Source organism: Cygnus olor, chromosome 3, assembly GCF_009769625.2.
Source record: "Cygnus olor isolate bCygOlo1 chromosome 3, bCygOlo1.pri.v2, whole genome shotgun sequence".
Lineage (NCBI taxonomy): Eukaryota > Metazoa > Chordata > Aves > Anseriformes > Anatidae > Cygnus > Cygnus olor.
The window spans coordinates 89687139-89701931 of record NC_049171.1 but is presented as its reverse complement, the minus strand read 5'-3'; the positions used below and the strand labels follow the sequence as shown (position 1 = coordinate 89701931).

Below are 14793 nucleotides of genomic sequence, written 5' to 3'. Positions count from 1 at the left end.
GAGATTGGACTGTGCACTTAGTCACATGGTCTAAACTTTTGGGCAGACCTGTGCGGTGCCAGGAGTTGGACTTGATGATCGTTATGGGTCCCTTCCAACTCGGGATATTCTATGATTCTATGAAACAAAACAGATACTTTAAAAAGCAAGCAAAATTTCTACATATTTCAAGAGGTAAACCCAGACTGATTTGCAATATGAATAGCAGTTTACTTGGAGCAATTTTTCTAAACTAGCATTTAATTTAGGTAGTCATCAAAAGTATACCTTTTTCAAAAACTGTTTAAACATATTCAGAACTTCATCAGATTCTTGAAAGAAACTGTCCAGTGTCACAGATGACCAAGTCAACATGGTAAGTCCTTGCCTCAACACAGCTTCCATCTAAGCATAAAAACATTTATTTCATAGATTAAAAAGAAAAAAAAAAAAGTAGAAATGTAATTTAAAACAAATACCATTGTTATTAGAATCACTGATGTCACTGATGAGAGAGAGTTGTATAAGTTTTGTAAGGAAGTTTTTAAATTTTCAAGAAGAATGTCAAGGAAATTTATGCAATACTGGATGAGAAGGGGTAGGGCATGCTACAGCCTCTGTCCATAACTGTAAAATGTACATGCTCAGCAAAGATCTTCCTCTTCCTGCTCTTCTGGATAGTATCTTTTAGTATTTGAGCTAAATGAAATACGTAATTTCCTGTGAAAACCTATAATCTGAGATAATTGATAATTTACTTCCATGTCAAAGGCAGAGACTTGTGTAGATAAATACACCCACAAAGTCCATATTCTTTGTTCCACTGGGTTTATATCTCAAAGACATTAAGATTATTCTACTCTAATACACATTATTTGAGCATTATATGTGGGATACAAAGAGCAAATGTTTGGTCTTAAAGTTATTAGTAAAACTCATTAAGTCCATAACATACAGATCCATTAAGTGTTTTAAAATTATAAACTATTATTAAATTACTCACGCTTCTTCTGAAGTGTATTGAAGTGCATTTAGCAATACCAACCTTCTGCATTTTTGGTGCCATTAGATTTACAAAAACGGTTCGTGTTTCTTGACATAAATCTTCATAGCATTGAAGAAGACCCTGTTAATTAATAGGAAAGGGTAGTATCAAGAAGAGTATCTTACCTGCTTTCTTTACTGATGCAAACATACTGTTATATAAAAAAATCATCACAAAAAAAAAAAAAATACAAAGAACACAGTACAGAACTACTTTTGAAAAATGTGTAGTATTTTACACTGATATTATATACCGACGTACACAGTTTCTGGAAGGTAATAGAGCTGTATCATGCTACCCACTAAGAATAAAAGCAGCCTTCATACAGCATATTCCCAGTCCATAGGCAACAAAGTATGGCCTTTCTCTAGAGCTCAAGGCAGATTGGGCTAGAGTGACCATACCCTCTTGAAACTATTAAATGCTTTAGATAATTCAAGTCACATATAAACTCAGTTTCAAAATGTCCTCTTGTCTTTTGTCTTACATACATACACATATAAAAACAAACAACAACAACAAAAAACAGAGAGAATCCACTCAAAATCTTACACAGTATACCTGACCCCTAAAATACAAGCTTCTTGAAAAATCTGTGGCAAATGCTACAACAGATAGAAGAAATCTGACTTCTCTGGCACAGTCTGTGAAGTTCTTGATAATTGTGTGGCTCACCATATCTTCCAAAAAGGGAATTCCAATCTTTACTTCTCAGAAGCAGTGTAAAACTGTTCTTTACTGATTTTCAAAGAGTGAGTGTATTTTGGATGGCTTTAATTGTTTCAGTACCAGAACACATTTAACACACCACAAGGTATGAGAAATATAAATGCTTCTACTTTAAGTATGGAATAGCACACACTACAGTTACTACAGGTTTTTAAAATGAGATTCTCTATGTCCACCTGTCCATTCTACAAACTTCCCTTAAACTACTTTATACCCAGCTTTAACATTCACCTTGGCTAACAAGTTTTTGTTTTGTTTTTTAAACAAATACTTCACATCTCTTGCTTGAGGATGCATTAGCTGCTAAATTCTTGTGTAAATCTACATATTCCCAAACACTGGTGATGATCTAAGGAAAAGGTACAATTCTTCATCTGGTTCATCTTAATCTATCCGCATAATTGATAAAAGTAAAATTTAAAGGAGAACAAGGATCAACAAGATTAACCTTAGAAAAACAATCTTTTTTCTCCCAAAGTAATCATGATAATTTTTAATTTACCTCTAAATGCAACTTGTTTGACTTCAAGTTATTTTCTAATTTTACTATCTTTTTGGCTTGCTCTGGTACTTCCAAGCCCAACTTTATCATACATTTGGTCTCTCGGACAATCTCTGGAATTTGAGGATCAAAATTAACCAGGAACTTCCCAGTTTTAGGATGACGCACAAGTACTGTAGCTTGTAAGGCTGCAAAGACATTTTTATGTCAGCAACTAAGACAAATTATTGTTTTGGCTATATCACTTATCATGGAATACAGATTTTTAACATTATTATATAGTGATTAAATTTTTGGTTACTTGCAACATTGTTTTATACTGTTTTCAGTTAAAGAAAATATACAGCTGAATTTCACTATATTTGTTTTCTGCCATATAACCTCTCTCTTTGTAAGCCAAACAAGCCTTGGTTCCAGTATTATTTTTGGTATATATATATATTTAGATTGAGTTACAAAATTATCAACATCATTTTCTAAGGACTCAGAAACATAAAACATATAAGAGCTACTCAGTATCTTACAGGAATTTGTTCAGAGGATGAATGCTTAAATAGCGATATTTCAAAAATACCAAACTAAATTAGAAGCATAAACACTAAACTAAAACCTTTGTTAACTCTCTGATGACACTGTTACAATTTTGTTGTTATGGATCTACTTGCAGATTTAAAACTAAGAAGTGTCTACAACTTCCATGAAAAATCTATTAAAAAAAAAAAAAAAAAAAAAATCATCTTCAACTCCCATTTAATCTTAAAATGCTAGAACTTAGTTAACAATTTTTTTTTCCTAGCCATAAAGTAATACTTGTCCTGAAAGGGATCGTGATACTCTATACTATATATTATAACTATATAAATTGTTACAGCGGAAAGAAAACAGAAAGAATTCTTCAATGGTACATACAAATTACTCAAAAATGAACTACTGTGGGCCTTAAATTTGTTTCAGTGCATTTCTTCCAGTTATCTGTCAAACACTGTACCAAAACTTCAATCCTCTGCATCAAAACCAAGTTTCAAGGACAGACAGGGACACAGATTTGCATTATCAGGCCTGCTTATTAGAACATAACCTGATCTAATTTGCACATTTTAAGGATAAATAAGGCTTAAAAATTATCTGATTTGCATCATCTTAACATTCAATAACAGTTAGAAGAAGACAATTACATATTCAATTACTTACGATATTGTAATTGTGAAATTTCTTTCATCCACATGTTATGATAGACTACCTCAAATTCCACCAATACATAGGCAATTCTGTTGTATAATCGAATAACTGCTTTACCTTCTGGACTTGTCAAGATACTTGAATTTTTCTAGTAAAACACAGAACATTCCAACTAATACCATATCAAAAGAAATACATCCTATTTGGGTTTTTCCTCAATTTAGCTACTGACTATATATTATTTAAGTTATTACAAATTACAGTTACAGAATTATTTAAAATGTTATTTATTAATCAAATTTATAGGACACTGAAGTCAACAGGAACTTGTAGAGTAATTAATAGTATATATATAACGCAATTACTTTATTATACTGTGTTACACACATGTAATTACCAATGAAATGAATGCTCAGTTCAAATCAAAAATTAATAGTAACTAAAAATCTCCTTTTGAAAGAAAAAAAATAATCTTCTTTTGAAAGAAAAAAAATATCTCCTTTTGAAAGAAAAAAAGAATCTCCTTTTGTAATCAGTACTGATACTTACGTCTATTTTCATTGGAGTAGATTTAGGTACCAGAATATACACACTTGACAATTCCAAGATGTCAGACAGTCCACATTCATGCCTTAAGCTATTCCTAATGGTATAGTTCCACTTAGTAAATAGACACGATTCTCCATAGAGAATCCTATATGACTAGAGGAACAGAAGGGTGGGTACTCAGTTAAAATACAGAACGTAAGTAAGCCTTATTTACAGGCCTTAGTCTGTTCCATTATAAACAGAAGCAGAAATCCACAACTGGCTGGAATGGTGAGACATTTCTTCGGGTGGTGTGAACACAGATCAAGTCAGTGCATATTTCCAGCTTGGTGTGCTAGTTCAGAAATAAGTCAAAGAAACACTTGGATGCACAATAGTGGTTATTGTGGAGCGTATGTGTTTTAAATAGCAATTCACATACAAATAAAGAGGTTGCCCAGCATATGAGAAGTGACTACATCATAAGCAGAAACAGTATGGTCACTCTACTGAAGTAAGATCATGGTTACAAATAATACTTAATTTTTCCTCACATCAACTTACATGAAAATAGTCGATTGGTTCATTTATCCTCCTAAAGAGCTGTCTCACCCACAGTATCTTTCCTGCAACAGGTGGCATGTTTCGAGCAAGAGGAGGGTCATCTTTCTGAATTTGGTAAAGCTGCAATAAGAACAATATCACTAATCACATGAAACAAAGAAATGAAACTGGTGAAAATGTTAAACTGTTTTTTTCTCCACTACCACAATTTCTTCTTCCCCCCAGATTAAATTTGTATGGAGTGACATGACACTCCACAGAGAAAAAATTAATAGTTGACAACATGATACTCTTTGGAGGTGAACCCATTGATACCATTGTTATGATTATCTCCTGTCTTCTTTCTACGCTGTTTCTTAGCTCATCTTACTCATGACAGAGCCCCAAGCACACCTAAAGGGTTTGCAAACCTAGGAGCTGAGCAACCAGTGTTCAAGGCCAAGCCTGGTATAGCACAGCTGTGGAGCCACCTTCTGTGAAAGAAAAGCTATGTCAAGAAGTCTGAAAAGCCTTGCTGCGGCTTTTCCTCCTTGGGAATTGCCCACAGAAATGGCCTAACCTGTATTGTTAACAGAGATTTTACATGAGTAAAAATGTCAAGATATTCTTCAGATGTATGCATCTGACTAATAGCTAACATTTGCTATTTTCTACTAAGTTCTCATTGATCTGCATGCAGAGACTTCTTGGTGCACAATCCATGCTGTTAGCTGTGCATAACCTGAGAAAAAAGGAGGCTCTGCTCACGGAATGCCTGCATTGCAGTCAAGCAAAATTTGCCCTGGAATCACATATTAAATTTGCATTGGCAAATTATTTGTACATTTAAAGCAAGTTATTTCTACCAAATTTGTTTAGAAAAGATAAAAGGTAATCCAATAACATCCAATAAATTGTTATATCTAGCCAGTTTATTGGTGACAGCTTCTTCAACAGATAAAAGAGGAATATTTATACCCACTTAAATTTAGGCACACAAACTGATGCAGTGATTACACAGACATACTGCTTAAGCAACCACTACTCTCTTCACTTCCTGGCACCACTTCTTACCCCTAATACTGTCGCCTGCATGCTGCCAACAAAAATATGCAAGTAGCTTCATGGTGAACTTAACAGAAGAACTAATCTGGATGAAAAGCCCTCAGAAAACATCTTTTTTTTTTCTTTTTTTTTTTTTTGACTGGAAAAAAAAAGCAGTCAGTGGTGGAGGCAGTGATTTCTTAAACAGTCAGTGCTGCTGAAAATATCTTCATCAAACTAAGACATCAATTGGAGATTCAGGACGTTGTACACAGTTAGTAGATAGGGAAACTACACTGTCAAAAGTGGTTCAGAGCAGCTATGTTAGGGTACATTTTTAAGTCACTGTCTGGAGGAATCCAATATCTTCTAGTAAGTGCAGAGTTTACAGAGACTTGTCACCTCATGTAAACATGTGTCAGTTGTCTGACTAATGTTAATCATCTCAAAAAATATTTACATTAGTCTGGTTTTCTAGATTTCCTTTATTCTCACTGAAGAAAAATGGCCATTTCAAGTGATTTATTTTAGTCTCCAAATTAGCATATGAAATAGATCAGATGAATTGACTCCAGAAGGAACTTTTTTTCTTGAGTAGAAAGGGAGTATGGATGTCAAGTTCAGACTTAGGCGTTTACTTTGCGGACATTTAAAATCACGTTACATGAATTCCTCTCCAAATGTTTAAAAGTCAGATGATGTGAACAGTGCCCAGAAGTTAATTTGCATTTACACCACAGTCACAGTACACTACACAAACCATAAAACCACAAACCAAAACATCCTATTTCATACTGTTGCAGCTTTAGATAATAGCGTAAATGGCTAATTAACTGCAGAGGCCTCATATAATAACAAAACAAAAACTATATACAAGTGATGAACGCTTGTCAGTAGAGAACATATTATTTACTTGCTGAAGTAATAACATCAAGGATTTTGCTTTAAAATTAAAATTTGTGTTATAACAGATTTGCCTGAAAGAGCATGTATGTCATTTGCCAACACACTCAGGTGTGTTCCCTCTAACAGGAAAGCTGAATTATAACTTCAGCATTTACAATCAGTTTGTGAAATAGGAACAATAAATAAAAATTATGCATATTAAAATATTTATTCTTATTTTGAAATGCTTTGAATTTACTGCAAAGAAATAAAATACCTTTTTAGTAGCTTCAAGTTCTGCTACATAATGTTGAAGAATACAAGAAACTGTATGTACTGTTTCTTCTTGAAGGCACGGCATTCTCAGATTTTGAAACCTGTATTAAAAATGAGTACCTATAGTGACATTTCCAAAACACATGTTTTTTCTTCTCCCTTCCATTTTGGGTACATAAACTATATAAAATGAAAGCAGCACATATCTAGGAAATGCTTCTCAATCTGTGTAATATTTATTTTTTTGTTTATTTTGAGCAAGTTGAAAAGTTATGCCCTGGCTTCATTTATTTATATTTTTCTTTGATTTGTTTTAGTAACTTTTGGTATGTACAAAATAAACCATAATGAAGAAGAAACATAAGAGTATATTGATTTGTACTAGAAAGCTAAAAGACATTGCATCGTTCATAACACCAATAGTGAAAACATTCTTATTAGACCCTTTTCTCTAAAATTAGACAGGTTATTTAAATAGTGCTAATCAGTAATTTCAAGTTGCTTTAAAATATTTTAAAGCTTAATTGCCAATACCTTTGAAGTAACTGGAGTGCATGCTGTGAAGACAAAATTCTCCCAAAACATGTACGCATAAATGTCTGTATCTGTACCTAAAGGATATGCAATTTAGTACAGTTTTTTCTAGTTATTTTGTAATATTTTTACATCTGATAATTTCTTAACATAATGCTATTTAAAAATGTTACTGCTTAAAACACAAAACAGCAGCCTTCACTGGTCTATGCTTAACAAAGTAAATAGCTAGTGTCAGTCAAGCAATCTCTTAAATCACCAAACAGTTTAGCAAAGAACAATGAATATTTAGCAAAAACAGTGTATTAAAAACAGCAGCTTTGCTCATGCAAAATCTAACCATGTGTCTCCAGCCTAATAAATTACCTCCATCTAGATCATTCTCTTAGATCTCAGAATTTTTGTCATTTTGGCTGCAAAATGATAGAATTTCAGTAAGGGCTGTATGATATATCTTACAGCTTCCTTTGGAAGAAGGAGTGGAGAGCGCCTCCCTCCAGACAACTACAGACTATTTCTGTTCTACTTGCTGTGAAGACATACATCCTCTTGAGATGCTTTATGAATTAAGAGTTCCAATACATTTCCACTTGGTCTCTGGAACACAGTGGGTGCTTCTCTTCCCAGACAGGGCCATGGCTAGACACGAATGCCCACTAAGTTAAGGCACATACGTAAATTTGGGAATTATTTATGTATAATGATTGGAAAGTGGGGAATTATTTCAATATTATTGGAAAATATATATGTTCCAGAAGGTAGGGATCTTTAAATATATTCAAGGCCAAACAATTTAAGAGTTAAGTAAAATATCATTATAACTTCTGAAAGAACAAAAATAATAATGTGCTCTCTTCACAGTCCAAAATTTCATTGACATTCAGGGAGATACAGAGTAAGCAATGATGAGATCATTCCTCAAGTGAGTTACAGACAGCATTATTACTTACCTGTAAAGCTTCAACTTTTGCCATGAAGTCCACAAAATCCACATCAAATTCTGTTTTTCGTGGATCAAGGATGTCATATTGTTTCTTTTGAACACTTTGGTAGATATTTTTGAATTTTATTGCCATAATATCTATCCCTTCAATAGTAGACATACTCAGTGCACCAAAAGTTTGTACTATAGTTATCATCTCTGTAATCTAAAATATAGAAGTTATGTTCATACTCATAAGAAATAATTTGTTACTTCCTGTATTAACTAAAACCAGGGGAAAATAATCTAAACAACAGCCAGTCCCTTCAATTTAACTACTGTATTCAGAAAAGTGTTGCTTCCACGTTTTTAAGTCAAATGTCTTCAACAAGCATAGCTAGCTCAGTTTTCAACATCAGTTCTCAACGTAACAAAATACAATGTAAAACCATCTTCATTTTTCTTGATGGAAAAGGGTTTCTTTTTGTATGTCATTGTTATGTTGAATAGGGTAATATGGAAAAATAGTTCAAACATGACATACACATACTAGTGACATAAGATTTCACTGAATTAAAAAAAAAAACACACACAAAACACCCACAATCATATTGATTAACATGTATACATCACATGATAAGGAAAACATCAAAGAAACACAGAATTCCTACCTTGTGATGACTGCCCAGTTATCTCTTATCCCTTGTCTGACTTTATTCTGCACCTAGGAGCACCTATAATCTTTTCCGTGCAAACTCTGTGAATGCTAGTTTAAAATCCTTTCAGTTAAGTTAGCTAGCTAAATGTTAAGACCACAGCAAGCAGCAGAATCATCTGCAGAATTTGGTCAGCAGTAAGAGGAGTTTTTAATGACTTAGTTTATGATTCAAATAAGATAAGGTGTGATATTTTTCAAATAATTTTTAACTTCTGAAAATCATAATGTACATCTAGATTAGTATGGAGAGAATTCACCTAATTAACAGAGATAAACTGGCAAATTCAATAGGACATTGCAGGGTAATTGCCTAAAATATTGCCATGACTTACTCTATGGAAGTGCATAGTTGCTCTCAATAAAAACTAAAAAGCTCCTTCACAGGTTGATTAAGAGCATATATAGTTGAGTCCACCTTGTGAAATGTTCTCTGGAGGAACCCTATTTCTCCACTGATATTGACAGCATACAGTATACTCACTTTTTCTAATCTCCTACAAAAAGCTTCAGACTTTCCAAAAATGTACATTTCTGATACTTCAAATGACTTTTCTCCTAGAGTTTCCAAAATCTCTTGCTTTGTTTCATGAAAGCATTTCTGATATTCTTTCAATAGGAACATGCACTCCTAAAAAGCGAAGAAATAAATATCATAATCATTATGGTATGCTCACATGTAAGAGATTAGAGAATCCAAATCCACTTTTAGTGGGTAATTATCATGGAATCCAGCTTCAGTCAACAGGTAGTAATGGCTTATGTACAAAGTTTTTCTTTTAATATTCGTAGCAAACACTTGCAGCATACTGACATACAACTGCACAAAAGACAGTCATAACACTTTGTCTCTGCCACTTCTTCCTCTTCATGCTCTTCCCCCGCTCCATCGTGGGGTCCCTCCCATGCGAAAACAGTCCTTCACAAACTGCACAGAGCTGGGCCTCCCACTGGCTGCAGTTCAAGAACTGCTCCAGCATGGGTGAATTCCACAGGGTGCAGTCCTTCAGGAACAGACTGTGCCAGCACGCTTCCCCCGTGGTCAGCAGTTCCTGCCAGGGGCCTGCTCCCACATGGGCTCCTCCATGGGCTGCAGTGTGGATATCTGCACTGTATCTGCCCCACTTCGATCTTCCATGGACTGCAGGGGACAATCTGCATCACCATAGCCTTCTCCATGGACTGCAGGGAAATCTCTGCTCTGGCACCTGGAACACCTCCTCTCCCTCCTTCTGCACTGACTTTAGTGTCTGTACAGTTTTTTCACTTACTTTTTCTTCTTTCTCTGCCTCACACAGCTGCCACACGTTTTCAATCCTTTCTTAAATATGTTATCACAGAGGTGCAACCAGTATCACTCATTGGCTCAGCTTTGGCCAGTAGCAGGTCCCTTTTTGATCCAGCTGGAACTCGCTCTATCCAATACAGGACAGCTTCTGGTCTCTTCTCACAGAGGCCACCCCTTCATCTTCCCACAACTACCAAAACCTTGCCATGTAAACCCAATACATACGCCTTTCTGTGTAAGGTAGGAAGTCAGTAGCTGAGGTCTTCTAAAGGAGAAGGTACAAACAGAGTCAGTAACCCCACGGCTGGAGGTATTTTGTCATGGCACATTCCATGTGCTTAATTTGTTCTTCATATATCACCATAAGCTGGTAAGGAGGAGGACTCTTAGCGTTGAACCGTTATGGACAAAGAAGTCTGTTATTGGAAGGAATTACTGTAAAAAACATAGGGATGTCTATTCAAATACCAGATTCCTACAGTAAAGGAAAATGGTACCATATCAGAGATCCTCAGGATGGAAGAAGGTGGGTTATGCAGGATAACGAAATTCCATGTTCGCAAATATGGTGAAGATGCTACTTCCAAGATCAGTGACAGACCACACTGATGAAAACGAAGCCATTCTAATTTCAACAAATGTCAGTGGGATAAGAAATGGGGAAATTCTTAAAGAAGCATGAAATGTATTAGCAAAGAAGTGTGAAATGATTGATACATATTGAAATGCACAAGTAAGTTCAAGAAAGTATGTGCTTCCTTGTGCATATCAATAGGTAATCAAAAGCTTTAACAGGTAAATAACAAAAATACTGAAACACAAACCTTAATTTTTCCGATGACTATTGGTATCTTCTGCTCCCATACACGAGAAAAGCCACCATCTGTAATATATGCTCCACATGTCGTGACCATTTGATTTGTAACCTAGAGCAAACAAATGAAAACAAATAGGTCTCAAGCTTACATGGAAATTCTCCTGTTTCACAAAATCTGACAAAATTTCCACATGCATATATTAGTACTATCAGAGTTTGAATAAATTTTACATATGGGAATAATAGTGGCTAAATAATGTAAGTAATACATGGGACAAAAATCCCACAGAAGTCTTAAAACTTTCCCAGAAGTGTACTCAAGTCCCAAGAAGTATTTAGGAGTACACGTAATTTATAAGCACAGCAATACATAAAAACAGAATATCACCAATCACACAAGAACAGGGAGAAGTTATTTAACCCTAACTATTCTTCACTTACATTGTCATCTTCACACTTTGTAACGCACACTTATTTAAATGCTGCCATTTAAAAAAAAAAAAATCTATCTTAGCAGCATGTCTTTGCCTTAGTCTCCTATGAATAAGAAAAGGGGAGAATACACTTCTACTTCTCAGCCACTGAAGTCCAAAGTTTTATAACAACACAAAGAGAGAGGAGAACAGGAATGAGTGCAGACAAAGAAAACACATCTCGGAGAACAGCTGCAGGTAGACAATCTTTTCTGTCTGCTAAATATTGTGAACAATTCAAATTAGTTCTACTCATGCTTGAGCATTGTAAGCATGTCTTAAGAATCATTAAAAATAAAGACTGAAAACTGAACCACTGCAAGCAGCCTCACACTGTAACACAATTACTGGTGAGGCTGTAGGTAGGACCTCCAGTATCCCCTCTGATGATCTTTAAATGGAAGCACTCACTAAGGTGGACAGTTAAGCCACTTGAGCTTTGGTGAAAAATGCTTAGCTCAAAATGCAATTACTTCTTGCTACATCATAGCACAGTTTCATGTAACCAGCTTGTCCGTAAACTAGCCTCTACAGTGAAATGTTCAATCCTTTTGACCATTAAGTAACAGACATTATCAAGTGCCAACATACAAAAATGTAAAAAAAAAAAAAAAAAAAAAAAAAACCACACCCTACTTAAGAGGCAAATACAAATATTGTTGCATAATTCATACCTAATATCTGATATATGGAAAACAGCCTCAACCATGGATACACATAGCCTCAAAAAAGACATATATTTCTTAATGTTCTAGTTCAAATTGTATTGTGACAAAACTTTACACTAAATCCTGCAGTGTTCTAATTGCTATTTTATATTGGGAAAAAAAGAAAAAAGAGAGAAGTTATGATGGTCTAACTACGAATTTCTCCTATATGCTTACTGGAGGCTAACAGAAAAACCAAATAGATTCAAATGGATTCAAAAAGCGTAACAGTTTTATATTGTGTGAACAGCTGACCCAAGGTGAAAATGTGGGATCTGTAGCTTTAACCCTTTTAAGCACTTTAATCAGTGATATAGCATTGTAGATGAAGCACTAACTTCTCATTTTCATTTGCCCAAAAGAGAATGATCAGATTCAAAATTTTAGATCTAGTGTGTTTTTGTTTCTTTGCTTCCAAATCCTGTCCTTTTGAGAGAAAAGAAAAGAAAAAAATCACTCATCAGCTCCTTTTTGAAAGCCACAGGAAAAGATAAGGAGACTAAAGTCAAGTTTGCCAACTGGGCAATAACCATTAACACTGTACGATATCATAGCCCAAAGTGTAAAAGGCGTATGAAAACACCATATTTATGGGAATTCTGCCTTTCATTCAAACTGAAATTAAGAATGAAAGAAACTAGGAAACTCCATGTTTATGACAACTCCACATTTAAGAGGATTCTGAACTTCAGTTAGAGTGAAAATTCAGTATTATAACTTGTTTGTTCTTCAGAATTAGAAATGGACTACTAACAGAAACCTAACATGAATGAGAGAGTGCCAGAAGCTGGTAACCTAATGTATAGAGGAAAAAAAAAAAAAAAAAAAAGAGAGTTATTATGAGAACAAACATATTTCCAAAAAGGGAGAAAGTAAAATTGCACATCCATTTCCTTTTGTGAAAATGAGAGCCAAGGATAACACCTTCAGATAAACTTTTCTTTCTGCAGGTTCCTAGAAGACTGATTTGTAGCCTTTTCAGATTGCAGATACATACAGTGTATTTTAGTTATGAAGAATTTCTTTGTTCTAAAACTATTACACAAACCATCTTTTCCTACAGTGAATACCTGGATTTTGCCAGCTAGACAGTGTAATTATCTAGCTGGTCTTAATTTTCTGTTTAATGTGTAAGAGTTTATAACCTGAGATTCAGTTAACTTTTCAAGTATGACTTGCTTCTAAAAACAGGGAACTTTTGTCTTTCATATCTTTTTGAGGAATAACACAGTCAGACTGAGGGCCATCTGCTTAATTAAGTCTCCAAGGCTGATAATAAGAGAATTTTGGGGAATGCGGTGATTTAGAGAACAACAGATCATAACAGATCATTTGTCAAGAAGGTAAGAAAATTTAATTTTGCTGAATAACAAAGTTCCTTCCAACAGACAAGTCTCTACTCCAAGTTCAGTCCTCTCTTGATCAACATACATCTCTTCTTTTCTCTTAATGACAGGCACTATGTTACCAGTTTTTAGCAAGTGTCCTACTAATTTAAAAAATATGCTTTTTTTCAGAGAAAAATCATATGTTTTTAATAATGAATATTAAACTTAATATATTTACCTTTATAAACAATGATGTCATTCTTTCAGAGGTATTGTAATATCTTGAAACACTGTGAATCATCCGTATAGCATTTATCAAGTTTGGTATTCCGCGTGTCATAGATTCCTTAGAGTTTTGAGAAAAACTTTACTTTCTATTCTTAGCAACTGTATTTATTACATCGACAATATCTAAATTTCATTTTTGCCTAAATCATATTAACCAATCTTCAAAATGTCATTATATCTTACCACAAAAATCTCAAAAAGGCTAATTAAGCTCAATAAATTTTCATGACTCACAGAAGTCAGAAGTAACTGACAAAATTCTCATTTTATTAATGAGTGTCAATCATATGGAATACCTAGATCCTACACATTTCATGAAATTGTTGTTCATATCATTAAACCACAACATTACAAGTGTTCTGCAATTCAAATACTTCCAAAGTACTTTGTAAAAAAAAAAAAAAAAAAAAAAAAAAAAAAAAAAAAAAAAAAAACAATGATTCATTAAAGGGTCCCTGGTATATTAAAACAAGTCCAGAGGAAGGCCACAATGTTGACCAGGGGGCTGAAGCACCTCTCCTATGAAGACTGGCTGAGGGTGTTAGGGTTGTTCAGCCTGGAGAAGAGAAGGCTGTGGGGAGACCTCATAGTGGCCTTCCAGTACCTAAACGGGGCTACAGGAAAGCTGGGAAGGGACTCTTTGTCAAGGAGTGTAGTGATGAGACAAGGGGTAATGACTTTAAACTAAAAGAGGGTAGGTTTAAGTTAGTCATTAAGAAGTAATTTTTCCCTCAGAGGGTGGTGAGGCACTGGCACAGGTTGCCCAGAGAAGCTGTGGATGCCCCATCCCTGGAAGTGTTCAAGGTCAGGCTGGATGGGGCTTTCGGCAACCTGGTCTGGTGGAAGGTGTCCCTGGCCATGGCAGGGGGGTTGAAACCAGGTTTCCCTTTAAAGTCCCTTCCAATCCAAACCATTCTATGGTTCCAATATCCAGAAATTGTAGAGAATTTGTAATTACCAAGCAAATATCAAATAGCCCCAAGATGTTCTTATAAATGCAATATATGTCAT

General features: G+C 34.7%; 1 protein-coding gene across 3 annotated transcripts in view; it reads right to left on the bottom strand.

Annotated features, from left to right (window-relative positions):
* DNAH8 (dynein axonemal heavy chain 8) overlaps positions 1 to 14793 on the bottom strand; it is a 142134-nt gene that overhangs the window by 110254 nt on the left and 17087 nt on the right. For all 3 annotated transcript variants that reach the window (XM_040552327.1, XM_040552326.1, XM_040552328.1), the window contains 11 exons: positions 13733 to 13840; positions 10994 to 11095; positions 9366 to 9512; positions 8195 to 8392; positions 7245 to 7321; positions 6712 to 6811; positions 4527 to 4646; positions 3447 to 3582; positions 2256 to 2443; positions 1025 to 1105; positions 268 to 384 (listed from right to left, as the gene is read on the bottom strand). In XM_040552327.1, coding sequence (XP_040408261.1) covers positions 268 to 384; positions 1025 to 1105; positions 2256 to 2443; positions 3447 to 3582; positions 4527 to 4646; positions 6712 to 6811; positions 7245 to 7321; positions 8195 to 8392; positions 9366 to 9512; positions 10994 to 11095; positions 13733 to 13840 — 1374 coding nt within the window. The remainder of the gene's footprint in view (positions 1 to 267; positions 385 to 1024; positions 1106 to 2255; positions 2444 to 3446; positions 3583 to 4526; positions 4647 to 6711; positions 6812 to 7244; positions 7322 to 8194; positions 8393 to 9365; positions 9513 to 10993; positions 11096 to 13732; positions 13841 to 14793) is intronic.